The sequence below is a fragment of the Netta rufina genome (genome assembly GCF_964035555.1).
Source record: "Netta rufina genome assembly, chromosome: 13".
Taxonomy (NCBI): Eukaryota; Metazoa; Chordata; class Aves; order Anseriformes; family Anatidae; genus Netta; species Netta rufina.
Window position 1 is genome coordinate 14,296,904 of NC_140136.1, and position 19,703 is coordinate 14,316,606.

Consider the following 19,703-nt stretch of genomic DNA (forward strand, 5'->3'; position numbering starts at 1 on the left):
TTGCTCTTTTTATATCTATCCTTATTCCACCTTCTGTGTAAACTCACATATTAGCCTGTATGGGCATAAAAACAACAGCGTATGAGTTTTATCTTAGAGGTACTGCAAGGACATTCAGACACTTTTGATGTACATAGCCCAGTGTCTAGTAGCAAGGTACCTAAAATGCCTCCGTATAACTGGTCTCCCCAGACACCACCTTTCCCCTCCTTCCTGAAACGTATTTATGAGCCATGTTTACACATTAGTGGTCGAGTGTGTGGTGGAGAAGTTCTCCATGCGTATTCTGACCAGCTTCTCAGGAGGGACCGGCCTCAGGAAGAACTTGCAGTTGAAGGCCTGCCGACAGGCCTTGCGGAAGTTTTCCGAGAGGAAAGCGTAAATGATGGGGTTGATGCAGGAGTTCCCGTAGGCCAAGCAATGGGAGATGATACGGAAGGTGAAGGAGATGTTGTTCAAGGGAAAGTGCCCGAACTCTGCCCACATTGTGATGATGTGGTGCGGCAGCCAGGACAGCAGGAACACAGCAACCACAAGAAGCACTGTCTGCGCTGTCTGGAAAGACAAGATCAAGTATTAAATTGTTGCCATGCTCATGTGAATCAAGTGAGGCAGCATGACCTGCAATGGTGACACACCAGTATGAAAAAGGATGCTAAAATGCAGCCTTCCTCCCTGTAAAAACAGAATTTTGGCTCTCAGTTTTTCTCTTGGGCAACTAAAGACAGTGGAGATAGTGCCCATAAAACCTCAAACAAGAAGTTTTAACTAATGCTATCCACGTTACATGGAAAAATTGAAATAATATTCTCTAACGTTTGAAGGCTGAGGAACATTAAGAGTATTGAAAATAACCATAGGGGAAAATTGTCTGCTTGGAAATAGGCCACTGAGAGGGGCAACAGGGACACCTCTGCATTTCTGAGGAGAAAAATTTATCCAGCAGCTTCTCTCTTACGGGTGAAACAAACAGAACAAAAAACACCAACCAATGTAGAGAGGCTTTTTAAAAAATATATAGTGCTCTTTTGTTATTAATATTACTAGGATATACTCCTAGCTAGACAATATGCCTCTAGGATCCCAGCTTGCCCGTGGGCTGTGTGCTGGGGATGTGACCCTGCAGCACCAGCTCTCCAGCTAGGCCATCACCCTCACAAGCCATTGTTTGTCAGCACCATATCAACTTTAAACTGAGGTAAAATTTTCCAGAAAAATGTTCCTGAAAGTCATAATCCAAAAGAAATGTTAAAGAGAGGTGAGCTGTTGACTACAGCTGTGGTGGCCTCTCACAACTGTGGCTGGGGAAGAGGAAAGAGAGCTGAGGCAATGCCTCAGGAGGGCTGCACAAAATGGCAGAGCAGCATGAGGGCTTGGCTACCTGAGTGGAAAGGGTAAGGGGAAAGGCAGCCAGGAGCAAAGGTAAGTAATGGGAGCTGCTTGAGTTATTTTGGTGTGAAATTTAGCTGGCTCTTTCCTGAGGTTTTGTTCTTGTTGATGGGAAATGGTAGTCTGGGGAGAAGGGCTTGGGCTGTGAGAAGCCCAGGTGGTGTGGGTTGAAGGTAAAGACTAGCGTGTCTGTATTTTGGGACAGTGAGCTAAGGCTGTCTGCTGTTCCAGAAGAGGAGATCCACACCAATGTAGGAAAAGTCCTGTTCCCCATAAATGTTATAAAGCTAAAGTTGAGGGGACCTGCCAGACGCATGCTAAGAAGTAACTTAGCCTTTACTGAAAAGGCGTATCCCCTTTTGAACAAAGCCTCAACCTGGTATGGTTAGGGATCTGTCTGACAAAAAAAGTACCTACTTTTTTTTTATTAATATTATTTTTTCTGTTCAGAAGTTGTTGAAGAATATGAAGTATGACTTTCACTGACTGTAAGTTACAATGAATTGAATCAAACTATAACTCACCTTCCTGCAAGTCCCTGAGGCCTGTGTGGACAGTACCCATGTACTCAAGTTTAAGCATCATGAGAGGGTTGCTTTTCTCTCACTTTCTACTTGTAGCACATGCAGGGAACACTGAGCAAGGCCCAGAGAGCCATTAATGCTGTTTTTTTTTTTTGTTTGTTTGTTTTTTTTTTTTTTACCCATTTAATTCCTTCTTCTTGGAGCATTGTAGCAGATGCACAGCAGGTGACTTCCATCCACTCCCCTTGCCTAATTCTCAGCAAAATGTGTGATTTTCAACTTTAGTGTTTATCATCTGTATTTTGTCACTTAAATAAATACAACATTTTGGGAATATGCAGATATTATCCTTCTCCTAAGAAGAATGTGAGTTGTACAAGGAAAAGTGTTGAAGAAAACTGAAAAGTTGGGCTTAATTTCAAATTAGGGTTTACAGCCCTCTAGGTCTAAGCTAATTTTTCAGTCAGTAACTCCCATGATTTCAGTTGAACAGGATGCAATTACTTCTCCACAAGAGAGATAATTTACTAGTGAACAAAAACTTATTTAATCGCTGTGTTAAAACTTATAAATAGAAGCTATAAAGAGTCAGGGTTATGTATATAAAACACCTAAGCTGGAACCTCTTCTAGGAGAAGGGAAATCTCTCCCTGCCCCACAATACAGCAAACAAAATAGCTGCTGCAAAATCTCCATATCCTTCTGACTTTTCTGTAGCACTACAACGGTTGGCATGACTTGCCAAGTTAAGTGTACATCTCCTTGGCGATATTTCAGTGGTGACTAAGGTGGCAGGATAGAGATGGGCTGAGGAAGATAATTTTTTGGACTTCCATTTAAATGGGAAAACATTTTGTGACTTGCACTTGTCTGTATACTCTGTGTTCTTTGTGTGAGATGGGAACTGCAACTTGTTTTAGTAACTATCTAAGGCACATGCTTGACCCTGTGTGAAGAGTAATATGAGGAAAACAAGGAAATTATTCAAAGAGCCACAGAACTAATGAAGCTGGATTTCTTAAGGGATCATGTTGATTTCTCTGGTACCCTAACAGACAGTGGTGATACAAATTAAATATTTCTCCTCAGAGTATTTGCTGTATTTCCCTTGTCAATGGCACTTCAATAAAAACGTAATAAAAATTCTCTCCTCTGGAGTCTACTTCAGAGAGTTTTTTTCTAGTTTCCTATATCAATGAGTTAGGTATAGTGTTCATGAATGTTTATTGGCTAACAGTAGACTCCTCTGCTGCAGACTAACTACAAAGATCATGTTCTGAAGTTGATGGCAGTATGCTCCAGGGAAGAGTGGAGCGGCAATACTTCATAGAAGAAAGAAGGTAAGGTGATTAGATCTTGGTGTGTAAGGTCTGGGATCATAACAAATGACTGCAGTCCTATACATAAGAACCTATGGGAGGCAGTGCTAAAATATTTATAAACAAGTATTAAATGTTTATAAACTGGCTTGTTGGAAGGGGTTGGAGATATGGGGCAAAATTACAGGAAGTTCACTTGTCTTCCAGATTCTTGTTTCACCTTAGTAACAGCCCTATGCTGCTCTTGAAATTTCATAAGATTGTTTGGAATTTAAAATCCTTTTTATTTTTTAAACATTAAAATACTTCAAAACCAACTTGCAGTTCTAAGAAAATGTTAAGCTTATGTGTTCAGATATAGGTCTTTATTAAATCTATGGTTAATGTCATCTACTCAAATGGAGTTAGATCAGGACTTTCATGTTGTTTGGACCTTCCTAAATAGTAGCATTAAAACCTGCTGAACATGAGAGGACACTAGAATTATAATTGCTGTTTATAACATACATTTAATCATGTTTTATATTTGAATGAATTGCACTAAAATATTTCAAGTATATTCTGCTTGCTCTGACAGTAATAAAGAGGGTGAAGGCTAAAGGTGCTTTCTTGGGAACTGTTGTGATTTTGTTGTTGTTGTTGTTGTTGTTTTCCCTCTCCTATTTTTTTTAACCCTGCAGAAAAGTCTACTGCATGATAAGTTTTTTTTGCTGTGTTGGATAGGCAACATCTTTCCTCTGTTTACATAGGGCCTGCAGCAATGATCTCCTGCAATAAAAACAGACAGTCATTGAAGTTGAAAAATGCTTTTGGATGAGGGCCAACAGTGTCACCTTTGCTTGCCTTAACTGCATTAACAAGCCAGTTAAAGTCTGTTAAAGTCTAGGAAGATGTTGTTGTATCAGATCAAGATTTCTGTGCAGATAAGAGAAAACAGTTGCTTATGAAACAAGTTTAAAAAAACATGGGGAGCAGGGCGTTTTCTGCCAAATAGATGTATCAGGTAAATTTGTATTAATTTTGAAAGGCCTGTAGGTTCATCCGGTAAGTGGCATATTTTGGATGCTTCCTTGTTTTGCATACCAAAATGCTCTGTCTAACATATTAGGTGACAAAGCGTGTTCCCATGTGAGTGTACAACCTTTGCTCTTGAACTCCTAAAAATTGAACCACACTGGGAACCAGATGCTGTCCTTGGTAATGTGCTGGTACAGTTGGAACTGAAAGACACAAAAGTGGTGGCCTTGTGGGGTCTAGCTTGCTTACTGTGGTAAGATGGGTGCTAAAGAAATGATGAATAGCAGGTACCGTTCTGAACTCTCACCAGCATTAATGGTGCTACTTTTTTACTCTCTAACAATGTTAAATAGCTTCGGCATGTTACCAAGGCAACCTTTCGTAGCATCCTTCTGCTTAAATTAGGGGGCTACAAGCATTGAAAGATTCTTTTGAATAGGGGATATAGTCCTAGATTCTTTTTTCTTTTTACTGTGAAATGGCAAACCATGCATTCAGCATAGGGATGGATATTAAAAATGGATTTGCAGTCGCTGTGTGTTAGCACAAAGCTGTTTCTGAGATCCAGCTACCTGGGATTTTTCAAATGAGAATATAGACAATAATATCAATAACCTGCATAATTCAGGACTCAAAGAACGTGTTTTGGAAATGGAACTTTTGTCTATTTTTTCCCCTCAAATTGGAGGATATGTGGCCAAGAGAAGAAACCGAAAAAAAACATTGTTTTACTTTTAGGACAGTAACAGTCTAAAACTAGTGCTAATATAGACTGTGAACAGCTGCAGAGGATGGATCCAAATCGCTTGTGTACAGTTTGAGTTTGTTCAGTGAGCTGTGATAATTTGCACCATTAATGGGTTACTGTTGGTCCAGCTGTGCCCAGTTAATGCTAACCTTATGGTTTGTTTCTGGAGTCTTAGTGGGTCCATAGTAGGCATGTACAATGGACACCACTGGATTATTTAACTGACTCTTATTAATATTTTGCAATCCTAGAATTCTTTTGAGAAGCTCCATGAAACAGCTTAGTGCATTATTTGTTGTACAAAGAAAGTGTTTAAGCTATACAGTGAATCAATGACAGAGTGGGAAATAGAGACTGGGGGAAATCATAAATGTTTGTTTGTCAAACAGGTAAACTTCTTGTTTCCCCCCTTAATGTTTCTGCCGCGCAGGATTGCCTAGAATTTACTCACCTATTCTTCTGTTATAGCCATATGTGATCTGACCCTCATTTATAGATTTCCCAGTTTTCTTTTTCCTTTGATTTTCTTCAGCCCTGAATGAGCTATGTCTTGCTTTTAGTCTTCCCCTGTCCTTCAGAAAGCAATGCTGAAACGTGTTTAAAGACCCCTTTTTAGGGAAGTACCTAATTTTTGCAGGATAATGAAGTTTTTAGCATTTAGTTTTGATTTTGGAGTTGTCATTCTTGATAAGCTTCTAATGAAGCTGTCTCAACTTGTCAAAGGCAAATGAAGATTGAAACATTTGGTTCATTACATGGCAAATATCCCATGAGCTTTTTTTTTTTTTTTTTTTTTTTTGTGCAGAACTAACTACCTGATGCATTAGGTTAATAAATAGACTTGAGATAAAATATACAACAGACAGAACAGTCTAAAGGTAGAGAGCCTGTCACTTCTCTCATCTAGTCTAGACACAGATATATTTTTTTTTCAGAGCTGATCAGACTATCCATTTGTACCTCAGCCAAACAGAAAAGGGAAAGAACATTCAATGACGCTTTTATTGAACAGTATGTTCTCACTAGCTTGCAGAAAAACTGGGCTTCATTAGTGGGACAGTTACTGTTTTCTGAATATGGTGGAGGTTTTTTCCTCCTTTTCCACAATTTTGAAGAAAGAAGCATAAAACCTATGCCTCTTTTTCTGTGCTGTCTCATTAACAAATAGCATCTCTTTCTTTATTACTGCTTTGTAGGAGGACTGGGCATATAATGAACTGGACTATGGGTCTTGCTTCCCTTCACTCCTCTAAACTAGTTTAAATTAATAATACACTGCTGTGATGCCAAAGGCAGCCTTACTCTAGCTAGTGCTGCTTCTTCACACCATACCATACTTCCTCGGCCATTGTGTGGGGGCCAATACTTTTCTCCTGACTTGTAATAAAAAGTCTGATTGTGTTTTCTCTGAATTATTTTATTTTGTTATGCTTATCTCTAGCTTGCATCTTCGTTTTCCCTGATATTTGAGAGACAGTTGGTACATGTTTTTATTGCCCAACATTTGATTTGGGTAAGCTACTGAGTGTCAGCCATGGCTATTTATTTTATATGTGTATACATACTATACTTGTAGTGTGGTGAAAGCTTGGCCAAAATCTAGTGACCCATGGTGCTCTAAGCTTTTACTTTTAGATACTACACTGTGTCAGTACCCAGGAAGGATGCATGGCTCAGCACAACCTCCTGATGTACTGCTGGAGGTACTTACCAGCTTCTCCTGATGAGAACAATTTTTGCAGCCCTAGACACTGTTATCCTCTGTTTTCAGAAGAGAGACATAACTGAACATTTATTTGCTCGGTCTCTCTAAGCCAATGTGCAGAAACTGTCAGTTTTTTCTCTCCTGGTGTCAGGTTCTTCTCTACTGTGTTCACAAATCTGACACCCACTGATGCATTTGTAAGCATCCTTTTCTGCCTGTCAAGTTATAACACTAGAAAGGTACCAAAGCACAATTTGAACTCCAGAAATATGCTTATAGCTTCATGATAAACACACAAGGTTTCAAACAGGTGTTTCAGAAAAATCCATATCTAGTCTTAGCCAGCTTAAATTTTGGACAGTAGCTTCCTCTGCTTCAGAACAAACTCATTTGTTACTTGTTTATGAAGCACTTCTCACTGTCCTCCGGTCTTTCTTTTATTACTCTTGAGTGTAGTTCTAAAAACAGCACTGAAAGTGTTTTTGTTTTTTTTTTTTTTCCCTCCCCATTGTTTTTCCCCTTGTGGTCAGAAATGGCAGTTGGCTGTCACGAAGAAGAAGAGGGATTGAAACATATAAACTTTCAGTTGTAATCAGCCCATTTTGGCTACTTCCTAAGTGGTGAACTCTTCATTTTCCCAGTAGCTTGTTTGCTCTGGTCTGACTACTCCCCCGAATGTCTCTGATTCTGTGATAATGCCGCTAATCCCCTCTGTTGATGCTCTTAATACTGACTCACTTTGTATTCAGAAATGCTTATAAGCATTATGATATTCTTATTATCTACTAATTGGTAATGAAGCACTCTATTCTTGCTGCCCTAGGTTCTTGTTAGCAAAACAGCTTGAAGGATTTCACTTTTGGTTAATATTTTTTTGTTAGATGGATCCCAAGATCTCCCATGCTACTTTTCTGTCCTTAGCATTGGTCATGGTTAAGCACTGAACATCACATTCATTAAGTCTATATGAAAACCCTCTGGCTGTGTGAATAGAAGTCAAATAAATAGTTCAGCATGTAATAAACACATTTCACAAGCATATAGGAAAGCAGTTGCAGTGAAACTTTTGTCTGCCTCTCTTGAACAAAATGCTCAAGAATACCCATCTACCTTGAAGGAAATCTGTACATTGTGCCTCAAGCTGTGGTATGACCTTCAAAAAACAATGAACTTGTGTGTAGGTTAAGTATAGGGTTGTGAATGTATGAACTGAGGAAGACAATAATCTTAGCTTCAAAGAGGGAGATGTGTTTTAAATTGACTATTACAATTTTGGAGCAAGATCTTGGGTTTATGTGTTTTGTGAACACATTAGCTCAGTTCTTAAGTAGTGGTTATAAGAGGGAGAAATAATTAAAAAAAAAAAAAAGGAATAAAATTTTAGGAATTATTATGAGAAGAAGAGAGAACAAAAGAGTGTTTTCCCACCAGGTAAGATTGGTTCACCTTTCTATTGTAGCTAAAAATAAAATAGTACTTATTTGTTAGATTTAGATGTTTCAATTGGCCTGTTAATTGGAGCTTCTGACTTTTATTGCCTCTAAAGATTCCACAGCTCCTACCTTCCTTTCAAGGGATCTTGCAAAATAGCTGTGAAATTCACGGCCTCAGAACCATTTTAAAGCTTGACAAAGCATTTCAGATTGTTCTTTAAAGATGTCATAGGACAAAACCAAGTAAACATTGAGGAACCCTGGGGTGCTGCAAAAGCCAGTAAGACACCACAGGGCCATTTCATGATCAGACTAGACCTTGGTTTGCATTCATTTCCATTATTAAAATGTTATTTACTGCAAATGTATATTTGGAGTTCCTAGGGCTGGGCTCTCATGAAACACTTTTTCAACACTGTCAGATAGGGAATTGTTAACTTTCCTTGGAGCCAAAGACTTACTGTGCTCTTCATTATGCATACTGGAAGTAACAGACTGAAATGTATTTTATTTTTGATTGAGAGGTGCACAGGATTTCCTAGCACATTGTCTTGCTGTCCTGCCTCAACAAAAGATTAACCAAAATTACAAAGGAGACTCCTGTAGTATCACACCATCTCAATTGTAATGTTGGCAAGCTTGTGCAGCTAGCAAGAAGTTAAATGGGGCAACTGGCATGTGTGCCTTTTTTGCACGCACAATCTAGCTGAGACAAATGGAGTGGCAGTGCCACTCTACTTCAAGTGTATGTGTCAGAGCTTCTCTTAATTGGGCAGGTAGCTAAAAACTGTAACAATCATTTTAACTTTTGAGGTGGTTTTGTTTCTTTCCTCAGCTAACTGACAGTAGGCATGTGTGTCTGCGTGTGCAGCTCTGCTCTGTCCCTGAGCAGCTGGTGATCCTCTGCTGGGGGCAGGTACCACGCATGAAACAAGCCTGTAGGGAAGGCTGAGAGCGCTGCTGCAGCGGCAGGCACAGGAAAGCCATGCTGTGCTTGAAAAATGCAGAACAAAGCAGTGGAGGAAATAAGCAAGAGAGTTCTTAAAACAACAGATTTCTAGTAATGTAGTTCATTGTTTGAGTTCTGTATCCTAATTTAGAAAAAAAAAAAAAAAAACAAAAAAACAAACAAACAAAAATAAAGGAAGAGGTTGAACTACAGTACTAAAGTACTAAGCATGTGTTCTGTTAATGTACTCTGTATGCTTGGATAGAATTAAATTGACTTTGCCGTTGCCTTCTTTGCTGCAGCAGTAGAACTCGGAAAGTCAGGTGTATGCTGTCACAATGCCAGAACTGTCCAACCTGTGTGATCATCATCTTTTTAGAAGCTACCCTAGGTTTGCATCTAGCAGGCTCTCTCTCACCTGTTCTGTAAATGTTAGCCTTATCCAGATTCACAAGTTGATTTGGCACTCACTCTATGGCATTCACGTTGTTTCTAAACTGTTTTATCTTGGAAATATTCTATCTTGAAGAGTCTGATAATGCCCAAAGAAAAGGCATTACAGTTTCTGGAGCTCATGGCAAAGCAATTTGTTTGCAGTGGCAATGCCAGCATCCATTTCACTGGCAACTCTTGTTCAACATGGATTTGAGGTCTGCAATTTGATTTTCTGAACAATTTTACTCCCCTATATAGCCTAGATGAACATAGTGAGGTCTGTACAAATAGCTGCTTGCAAAATTTACTGCTTATCTATTTAAAAAAGAAAAAGAAGACCACACTCCAAAGCCATTCCCTTAGGGGTGGAAGGAGGATAAAAACTGGTGTGGTTTTTTGTCCTGTTTTCTTCAAATTAACGGAATGAAGTAAGTGCTGAGTGATCATAGTTCCAGACTGATTTCATTTGTGTACTCATATGACACTTTGTTTTCCATATTAGTGTGGTCAAGATGCACACTGAAAATTACCTGATTCGCATCTGATTATTATCACCTCATGTTGAAAGATCTTGTTTTCATGTTTTGGTGGATCCAAGGTGATAAGGGCTTGGCCATTGAAACTGCATGTGTTTCATAAAGCTGAATGTTTTGTATTTGCTAAATCAATTTTTGAAACATGGAGCAAGATTCACTTGTCAAACATCTGAGTGAAATAAGCAAAAGCTGGTTGCCTTATTGTTAAGGTTTAAGACCAAACAAAACTACTTGTCCCTAATAGACCAATTAAGTACATATGAAGGAAGCTAATTGAACAGAACTGCCATGCACATATGAATTTTCTATTAGGCTCTAATGTGAAGTGTTCTTAAGAAAATCTGCTTTAAATGATTGACACACGGTGTGTTTCGAGGATACTATGAAAGCACATCTGGGAATGGAGCGAGTCTGCAGGCTGCACAAGAAAGATTCCTTATAAAGAAGAGAAGTAAACAAAAAGTAATTGCAGTAGAGATGTCAAAGATGCTGTTTGGCCTGAAAAAAATAAATGAGAAATTTCTCAACAGAAAGCGCTGGCAGGAAACAAATTGTGGAAGATGTGTGTATGTATGTGGAGGGATGTATTTGATTCATTTTTTTCCCTTTATCTTGGGTCTAACTGCCATGAGGAACAACAATCACTACCAGGTGTTCCAGAATTATGGCCATAGAAATACTTAAGGGGAGGGAGGAAGAAATGTTTTGTCATTAACTTGTCTGAACAGGCAAAGTCAAAGGTATTTTTTATGATCAGTCCTCTCAGTGGTATCTAGTCAGGAAACTGAAAGTTGAAAAAACTGTAGATCTGATTTTCATCTAACTCTACAGGTCAAATCTGGAAACGATGCAAGCAGATATATTTGAAGAAATGGGTATGGAAAAAACAAACAAACATATCTGTAACTTCAGTGCTTCACACGAAGATGAGACCAGTTTTTGACAGTTGGTAGCATTCTCTTCAAATATAGGAAAGAAATAGGTATAGGGCCATTTTTGTATAGGTAAGGAAAAGACAGAAGTGGAATTTACACCATCCAAAGCGTTTCATAGAATCATAGAAAAGTCTGGATTGGAAGGGACGTCTACAGATCATCTAGTTCCCTGTCCCTGCTATAGGCAGGGACACCTCCCACCAGCCCAGGCTGCTCAAAGCCCCATCCAGCCTGGCCCTGAACATCTCCAAGGATGGGGCATCCACAGCTTCTCAGGGCAGCCAGTGCCAGTTCCTCGCCACCCTCAGAGTAAATGATTTCTTTCTAATATCTGATCTAAATCTACCCTTTTTCAGTTTAAAGCCATTCCCCCTTACCCTGTTACCACACTCCGTAATACTCCCTTCCCAACTTTTCTGTAGGCCCCCCTTAGGTACTGGAGGGCTGCAATGAGGTGTCCCTGGAGCATTCTTGCCTCCAGATTTAGGGATTAGGGATGTGTTGCTAATGTTCCTGAGTTATGAGATTATTCTATGCAAAGAACAGTGCTTCTTAGCACTTTATTTGCTATAGCTGAAGTAAACATAAGCATCAACAGATCTTGGTTGCCTTTTGTCATGGTAGCTGCTGGGCAGGCTTTGTTCATATCTTTGTTAAGCACACAAGACTCAGTGCAGATAAAAAGCAGAAAGTAGTCAACCTGCCCAGAAATGACACTCCTGGTCTTCAAGTTTTAATTCACATTGTATCTGTAGCAGTGCCAGCATTCAACAGCAACTCAGAAGGCAGAATAAGGCATGGTGTTCTTCAGTGTAGCCTGCCTCACGTAGGCTTGGTGGTTTGATGTAGAAGGCAATACACAGCAGCTGATTATTGCACGATTTATTGCCTTAGAAAATGTGATAGAAAGATTGTTTGTCAGAACCTGCTTGAAATGAGATGAGCTGGACTAATAAAATGAATCTCAGTAAGGCTCAGAAACAAGCGAAACAAGCAGATGAGCAAAGTATTTGTAGGGCTTTGTATGTTTACTATGTGAACTCAGCATCTGAACACAGAAAACAGGATCAAAAACACCCTAAGGGAGAGCAGAAAATATCAGTGAAATTTTATGTGTGTTGTGTATTATAACTTCTGTGGTCTTTGCAATATTGTCTCACAGCGTAGGAATATCAGCTGATTTCTAACCTTACAGGCAGTGTGAGTGCAAGACTGATTATGGATTGATACTTGTATGTGTGTTACCAACAAAGCTGAGTGTATGTAATGAAGTCATAGAAACTAAATATAATCTATAGTTAAATCTATTTAGGATTCATTGTTATAAAAGACTGGAAAAATCTCTGTAACAGCTCAAAATCAACTAAAACCAGCATAGAGCAGACTAGAAAATCTGTAGCATAATGTTACAGAGGATATAGCTAAAGTATATTTTTCTATTGAAAACCTTCGACTTCTGTTTGAGATGCTACCACAGCATCCAGATTGCACAGTTAGCATCCTCAAGTACATCTGCTTTTTCCTAAATAGGATGTTCATGAAGATATCTGTGTTGATCAGTGCTGTACATTCTTGTGACACCTTGGCTGCGTGCAAATATTACCTTACTCAGATTAGTTTCTCTGAGGTAGGCAACAGGTGGCTGTGTTATGTTTAGAGAGAGACCTTTTGGTTTCCAATGTAGGAAGTCCCTTTGGTGGAAAAAGAAATCAATAGAGGTACAGGATCCGGTTATGTTGTTGTATAACATCAGTATGCTGGCAAATCTGGTACCTTGAACTCATCTTGTGAGTGATCTAACTCTACAGGGGTGAGGTGGGGGGGGGGGGGAGGGGGTCCAGTAACACCAGTGAAGAACCCCCTGGATGCAGTTTGTTATGCCCAGAAGCAGGTTTGGGTTTTAACACTTCTGTAGCTTCATGCAGCTGTGGTACCAGTGTCTGTGCTCCAGCCACCCCTCAGCTGGAGTCATGTGAAAGCTTTGATTTCTGTGTCTTGCACCCTTTTCAATCAAATGTCTCTGTTTGCTGTAATAACCCTCATTTTGGTCATACAACTGTCCAGTTTCCAACTGTCCAGGCTGAGAGCAAATCAAAGCTCTGCCTCATCATTTCCACTGGCTGTCACATCACCTCGGTGGCATGCACGCTGCTCATCTGGGTTGTACGGTTGCTGTGCCACTGGCACAGACTGTGACTGTCCTATCAGCAGGTAATGGTAGGGCCCTGTTACCTCCCACCTGTGACTAGCCAGACAATCTATAGTTTCACTCATCACTGTACACACAATAGTTATAACTCTTCTGACTGAAATAGTGTTTTTTCTTTTCATGACAGGTAAATTTTATGTTGCATCGCTGCTCTTGATGAGTTTTGTTACCTAAAAATGTCTATTAGTTATGGCTTATTCACTCTAAGATTCTTACACTGAGGAAAAAAGAAATCTATCCTTAGTATTTTCCTCAGTTAATTCTTGCAATTCTGCTTATTTCATACAGCTTGAGCAGGGATAAGCTGATGTTTGACTTTCAGAGAGGTCAAAGTGCCAACCAAGGTCAAAATCAACCACATACTAGATGCAAACCTTAGAGATCTTAAACGCAAACTGCAGCAAAACTGAGGTACTGCAGTTTCAGGGTTCTTCACGTGTTTTCCTTTTAGCTTGCTGAAGTGTGCTCAGATGCCTAGATCTTCTAATAGCCTGAATATCTTTCTGCCTGTCAATGTAAAATCATTGTATTTGTGGGACTTCTGTTATAGCAAAATAAATCAAAAGTCAGTCCAGCGGACATGTGTGTAGAGATCAATAGAGCAACTCAATAATGGCCTCACTTTGTACAGTGTCTATAAAGATATAACAACTTGTCAACATGAATTTGAACTCAAGCTGAAAGACACGAATGACACTTGTATGTGAATGAAACTTGAAAAGACTACTAGTTATCTTATAAACCTGACATAACAGTGTACAAATCAAAGATGCTTACCTTCTTCTTTGATCTTTCTGACTTCTTAGAAATGTTCTTTACCTTCGTATGGAGGTGATACAGAACCTTGAAAAAAGGAGCAATACATTGAATATGAAATTGAATTGTATATGTTAGTATTGAACCTCTTGAATGAGCACCAGACGTTAAAAGAACTGCTCTAGCATGACGTCAGGGGTCAATCTGATGCACTGAGATTTTTAATTCTAAGCTCTCCCCAGTTTTCTTTTCAAAGCTTGTTTCTTGAAGGAGAAAATGGCAAGCTTTAAGAAGACTTAGTTCAGCATTATTTAAGAGCTCAGCTGACACTATGCTGAAATCAAGAGGAGACTTTCCATGGATTTTTGATTTTTAGATTGTGTTTAAATTATCCACATTTACTCTCTGGGCTGATTACTTAGAAGGACTTAGAAGGACAGAGAACAGGCTGCCAACACTGTACCCCTGTGTGACTGCTTTGCCACTCTTGACTGCAGCAGTAACAGCTGGGGCAGTCAGAGTGGGTTCTCCTTTCACAGGGACAGTCATAAGAAATGTTAGAGCCCTGTCAGGAAATTCTCAGTTAACAACATTTAGATTAACCTTTAGGAACCTGATTATAGCACAGCTGTAACCTGGCAATATTTATACTTTGGCCTTTACAGGTAAAAGGCTAAGTTTTCTAAAGCAGTTAATGAACAAAATAAAGCTTCTGTTAAATGCAGCTCCCCTTCCATTTGTTGCTGTGCTCATCAAGGGCAGCGAGGGGAAAAACAACAGGAGCCAAAGGGACAGGATTTGTGAAGTCTAGTGGGTTTTTCCTCTTGTGACAAGCAGGGCCTGAGATGTAAAGATTTTTAGCTTAAATCTAAGTGCCTTGTCCTGTCCTTAGCACTGACAATACTAAAATAAATCAGTGTTGAAAGTATCACAACTTTTGATTAAACAGACATGAGCTTAAATTCCAGGAAAATATATTTTTGTTCAGGGGAGTTGACATGCAACTGACTAGTGACAAGGAAGTTTACTCCCTAGCAGTCACCAGGCACTACACAATAGGAGATTAATTCAAAAGTCACAGAAACTTCATTCTGGAAGTCCATCATAACTGATAGATTTACTATCTGCCTCAAACATGCTGAAGATCAGTAAAAGGAGAGAAAAAACTTGAACAATGGCAATTCCCAAGAAGAAATGAAGAAATTCCCTGCTGAAGAAAACTTAAATCCCAAGATATCTTTCTAGAAATCTTTGCAAGACACGAAGTCTGAGATTTGTGTCCAAAAAAAAAAAAAAAAAAAAGGCAGCAATGTCTCTGATACTAATTCTGTACACTCTCTGCACAGCTTCATCCTCCATGGTGTTTTTCTCTTGCATGGAGCAAAGATTTGTTATCAAGAAAGGACAAACTGAAAACTACAAAAATCCATAGGAATCTTTAGTAGATTTGGGCATCAGGCTGGGATTGAACTTTAATGTATTTGCTTCCTCCCTGGATAGAAATGTTTTTCATTCCTCTTTATTAGATGGTGTAATTTCATTCTTGTTTCCCTCCCCCTGTCCCAGAGAAGTATCCTATTCGAGGAGGAACATAGGAAGCACTGTGAATGCCTTATTTCTTGGCTGGGTAGCTTGCATGTGTGAATCTAAGCCACCAAGAGGTTGGGATTGATCCTTTCCTCTATCTGAATATTACTCACATCCCTCTTACTCACCTTGGCATAGCAGCAGGTGATGAGCACCAGGGGCAGGAGGTATCCCACCAGCAGGATGGTAACCTTGTACGTCTGCTTGGCCGTTGATCCATCTGGCCAGTTCTCCCAGCAGAAGGAGCTGTTGGGTGCTTGCTGGTGACCACTCACAAGAGCCTGGTGCTGGGCCACGGGAATGGCAATGAGTAGAGACAGCAGCCAAATTATACCCACGCCGAGGGCAGCGTTGCGTTTGCTGCGGATGCCGGAGGAACGCTTGGCGTGGACCACGGCGATGTACCTGTCCACAGACATGGCCACCAGGGTAAAGATGCTGACCAGCATTGTCGCCATGGCCAAGTAGTGAACCCACTTGCAAAAGAAGGCACCGAAGATCCACTCTGGCAGGGAGTAGATGGTGGCCTGGAAGGGGACGCAGAAAAGCAAGAAGGAGAAGTCTGCAATGCTCAAGTTCAGGATGAAGATGTTGGTGGCACTGCGCGATGGGCGTCCCCCAGGCCGGAGACGCCCCAGAACAACCAGTACCAGGGTGTTCCCCACCATTCCCAGGAGAAAAATGAAGCCGAAAAGCACCGGTACGATCACCACCTCAGGGCCACCTCTGGTTGCTCCTGACCAGCATGGTTGGGCCCCTGTCTGGTTAGTCTCAAGGCTGCACTTGCTGGCGTTGGCTCCAAAGGAAAGCGCGAGGTTCTCTTCCTGCTCCTCCATGGAGCCAGGCTGGTTGGAAACCGGGGAGCAGTCGCTGCAGCCCTGACTGCTGTGGGGCAGCTCTGTGTTTGCTGATGGTGGCCAGAAGCTGGATGCTTGGGTTTCCCAATGCTCTGTGCCTTTGCTCTGGGGAGCAATTTTCTTTGGATGATTCTTCCAAGTCTTGTCTGTCTCTTCCAGGAACTGGCAAAAAGAGGTCTAGGAAATTGCTCTCATCCAAGGGGTTTGGTAGCTGCTGTTGGAGGAGCTCTTGTGGTACAGGAAAAGTCTGTGCCAGAAGGGCTGAGGATGAAGCAGAGGCAAAGAAGCTGCAGCCTGGTTTCCTCATGCCCCTCCTCTTCAGCTTCCCTCCCACACCAGTCCCCAGAGCTGCAGCTGCTGTACCTGCTCTCCAGCTCTGCTCGGAGCTGTGACAGTGAGAACAAGTGCTGTCTGTGACCGGAGCCCTTCGAAGAATAACCCTGGTCGGCTTTGTCTCCATACGTTACCTGTCCCCATACATTACTACTCGAGAGGAGGGGGAAAACAAAGTGAAAGCGAGTTTTAACCCAAAGGGATGGATTGAGCAGCAGATGCTGAATGATATCCTGTGCAATGCTATAAGGAGCATCATTAGAGCTGGCCACAGAAACAGGAGAAAATCTAAAATGTGTTTTTGTTTTGTTTTGTTTTTTTTTTTTTAAATCAACAGAACAGTATTTTGTTGTTTTGTTTCAGTCTCTAATGTGCTCATGCTAGAGCACAAAACAATCTGGAGACTAGTGATTTCAGCACAAAAGCCTGGAGAAGCCTTAGTCTCAGCAGCTGGCTTCTGCCACTTCTTTCGTATCTGTCCAAATTCCTTAGTGCCTGAATGTTTGTAGTTCTTGTTGATCTAGCTGTAAGGAAGTTCTGGGTTCAGCCCAGAAGTGCCAAGAGCATCTGCACTGGAAAAGGAAAGGCTCAGTCATGGTAGCTGTGAGCAGCTGTAATATTCCCTACCAGGGAAGAGAGATGGCCTTTTTTTTTTTTTTTTTTTCCTTTTAAGAAATTTTATTAAGGATTAATGGCTTAGTCATGTTCTTGATGCTTACTTCTAGAAACAGCATGCATGTTCTAGAAGGCACTAAGCAACTTGGTTTTGATGGTCTGTTTCCTTGTGTTTCTGAAGATATTCTGTGAACTGTACAGGCAGGCAGTAGGGAAGAAAAAAGTTTTTAGGCAAAGATGAACGGTACTCGCAGAGTGATTTGTGCCTGCAGGACAGCTTCGTGCATGGAAGAGTGCACACACACGCGCGATATAGTTCTGAGGCTGGTTATGGGGTGAGATGGAAAGCAGACAGCGTGAAGGATGTCTGAGCTGCAAAGGAAAACGCATCTACCTTTGTTGTGTGCCAACGAGCAGATCACCTCCGGACATGGTCCCCTCTCTGCAGCCCGCTCTGGATGCCACCTGCGCCTCTCGTGGTCTTCCGCAGCCCGGCTGCTTTGCGTCCTGTGGCACAGCATCTCAGACACCTCTAAACCTTCCAATTCCCCAAATCTGTCTGCCTGCTGGGATCTGTGCCCTCAGCTCGCAGACAGCTGCTTTCAGCACACAGGTTTCGGGGACCCTGCGAAGCCTGGCGTTATAATGAAGACTTGAGTGCCATCTGCTGGTGTTTCGTCTCCTTAATTGCTTGCAGACAGCTCTGACGGTTCTCGTCCTTCCTCCCCCTCGAACATACAGTCCCATCATTCAGTAACTAGTTTTAGTATTTTCCCCTCGTCCTTGAGTACACATACATCCTTAAATCAGGAAACTTAAATATGTATTCTTTTCCTTTTGTTGATATGTTGCTAGTAATGTCCCTTCTGTAATTACTATTCATGTAACTTCATAAAACTTTTCAAAGAAAGCTATTGGAGCTTGGTTCAATAGTTATCTCTGTATTTTAGATCTGTGGTTTCTTGTTTGTTTGTTTTTAAGTGGACAGTCATGCCAGAAAGTATTACTTAAGAAGAACCCACAGCAATCACAGTAAATGAGTGTGCTTTTTTTTTTTTTTTTTTTTTTTTTTCTCCTTATATTGGATTTGAGCAGAATAATAAATGACTACAACAGGAGTGGTTTCTCCTGCAGGGGATTTGAGACAATGCATGCAGGAATTTGAGAACTGCGTGTCTGTCACCTGCAGAACAAACACAACTTTGCAGGTCTGAAAGCTTGCATGGTACACTACACAGAAAATAGGCAGAAGAAAGCACAGTTCTGCTGGTGAGTAGGGAGGGATTTTAGGGTTCTTTAGATCTGAATGCATTTTTTTTCAAAGATCTCTTGAATTCTTGCAGAATGGATGTTCCTAGCTTTTCTATCTTCAGAATACAATTAAAATTAAAAATCAAAATCAACCAACCAAACCACCCTAGCCTGCTAGAATTTGTGTATTTCAGTGAGAGTGTTGTGACCAGGGGATTGGGAAGGAGGGTGAATATTCTGGGTGGAACGTGTTACTGACATGCTGGATTAGACATCCAGTAAATTAGGTGCAAAAACTCAGCTTGCTTTCAGCTGGGAACTGAGATGCTGCAAATTTGACTTCAGAAGCTGGCTGCTATGGGAGTATTCCTGTCTGGTCTTACTTGGGAGGAAACGATTTTCAGTGGTAATTTACAGGCTTAAACCTTATCCTGGAACTGTGTTTACTGTGACATTTGAAAGTTCCAGAAAAGGTAAAGGCTCTTTCTTCTGATTCCCTCTTTCTGCCATTTCCTACCTGCTTTAAATAGTCTGTTTCTGACAGTGAGAAATCCTCTGTCCTTGAGAACTCACAGCCCAAATGCTGTGGGTTGGACGCTGACCCTGCTGAGACAAAGGACTTGCCATAAGTCAAATCCTCTAGTCCAGGTGGGTGGAGGAAATCAAGTCACTTTATTGAGTGCAGGAGCACAAATAGCATGGGAGCCATCACATCTGACTTGTTGGCAATGTCCACATGGTGCGTGGTATAGTAAAATCTGAGGTGATTCGCCTGAAATCCAGAAGAAAGAATTCAGTGTGGATTGAGCCACGTGAACTACAACTTCTGCAGTTCTTTAGAAACAGTGTGTTGCTTCCTGAACAAAGACAACTAATGTTTAAACACAACTAAGTGGAAAATGGATATTCTCTGTAGGAGTAAGGAAGAAACAGAAATCTGGCAGACGTCACCGAGATCAAGACAAATGGAAGCCAGTTGCTGTTGCCATTTGTCTGAGTTGATGCTGGGATAAATGAAAGTGTTGGCCTCATGTGCTGAGTCCCTGGTTAGCAGACATCAGAGGTGTTGTAGATGGAGGACAGCAGTGGATCTCTGTGGATAGAT

At 40.9% G+C, this 19,703-nt stretch overlaps 1 protein-coding gene across 1 annotated transcript; it reads right to left on the minus strand.

Moving 5' to 3' along the window:
- Nucleotides 1–237: 237 nt before the first annotated feature.
- LOC311214244 (galanin receptor type 1-like) lies at nucleotides 238–16,378 on the minus strand (the record flags this gene model as incomplete). The annotated part of the gene is made up of 3 exons (XM_084294738.1): nucleotides 238–555; nucleotides 13,977–14,042; nucleotides 15,671–16,378. The coding sequence occupies 3 exons, from the start codon at nucleotides 16,376–16,378 to the stop codon at nucleotides 238–240; spliced, it is 1,092 nt and encodes a 363-aa protein (XP_084150864.1).
- Between the last annotated feature and the right edge of the window lie 3,325 nt (nucleotides 16,379–19,703).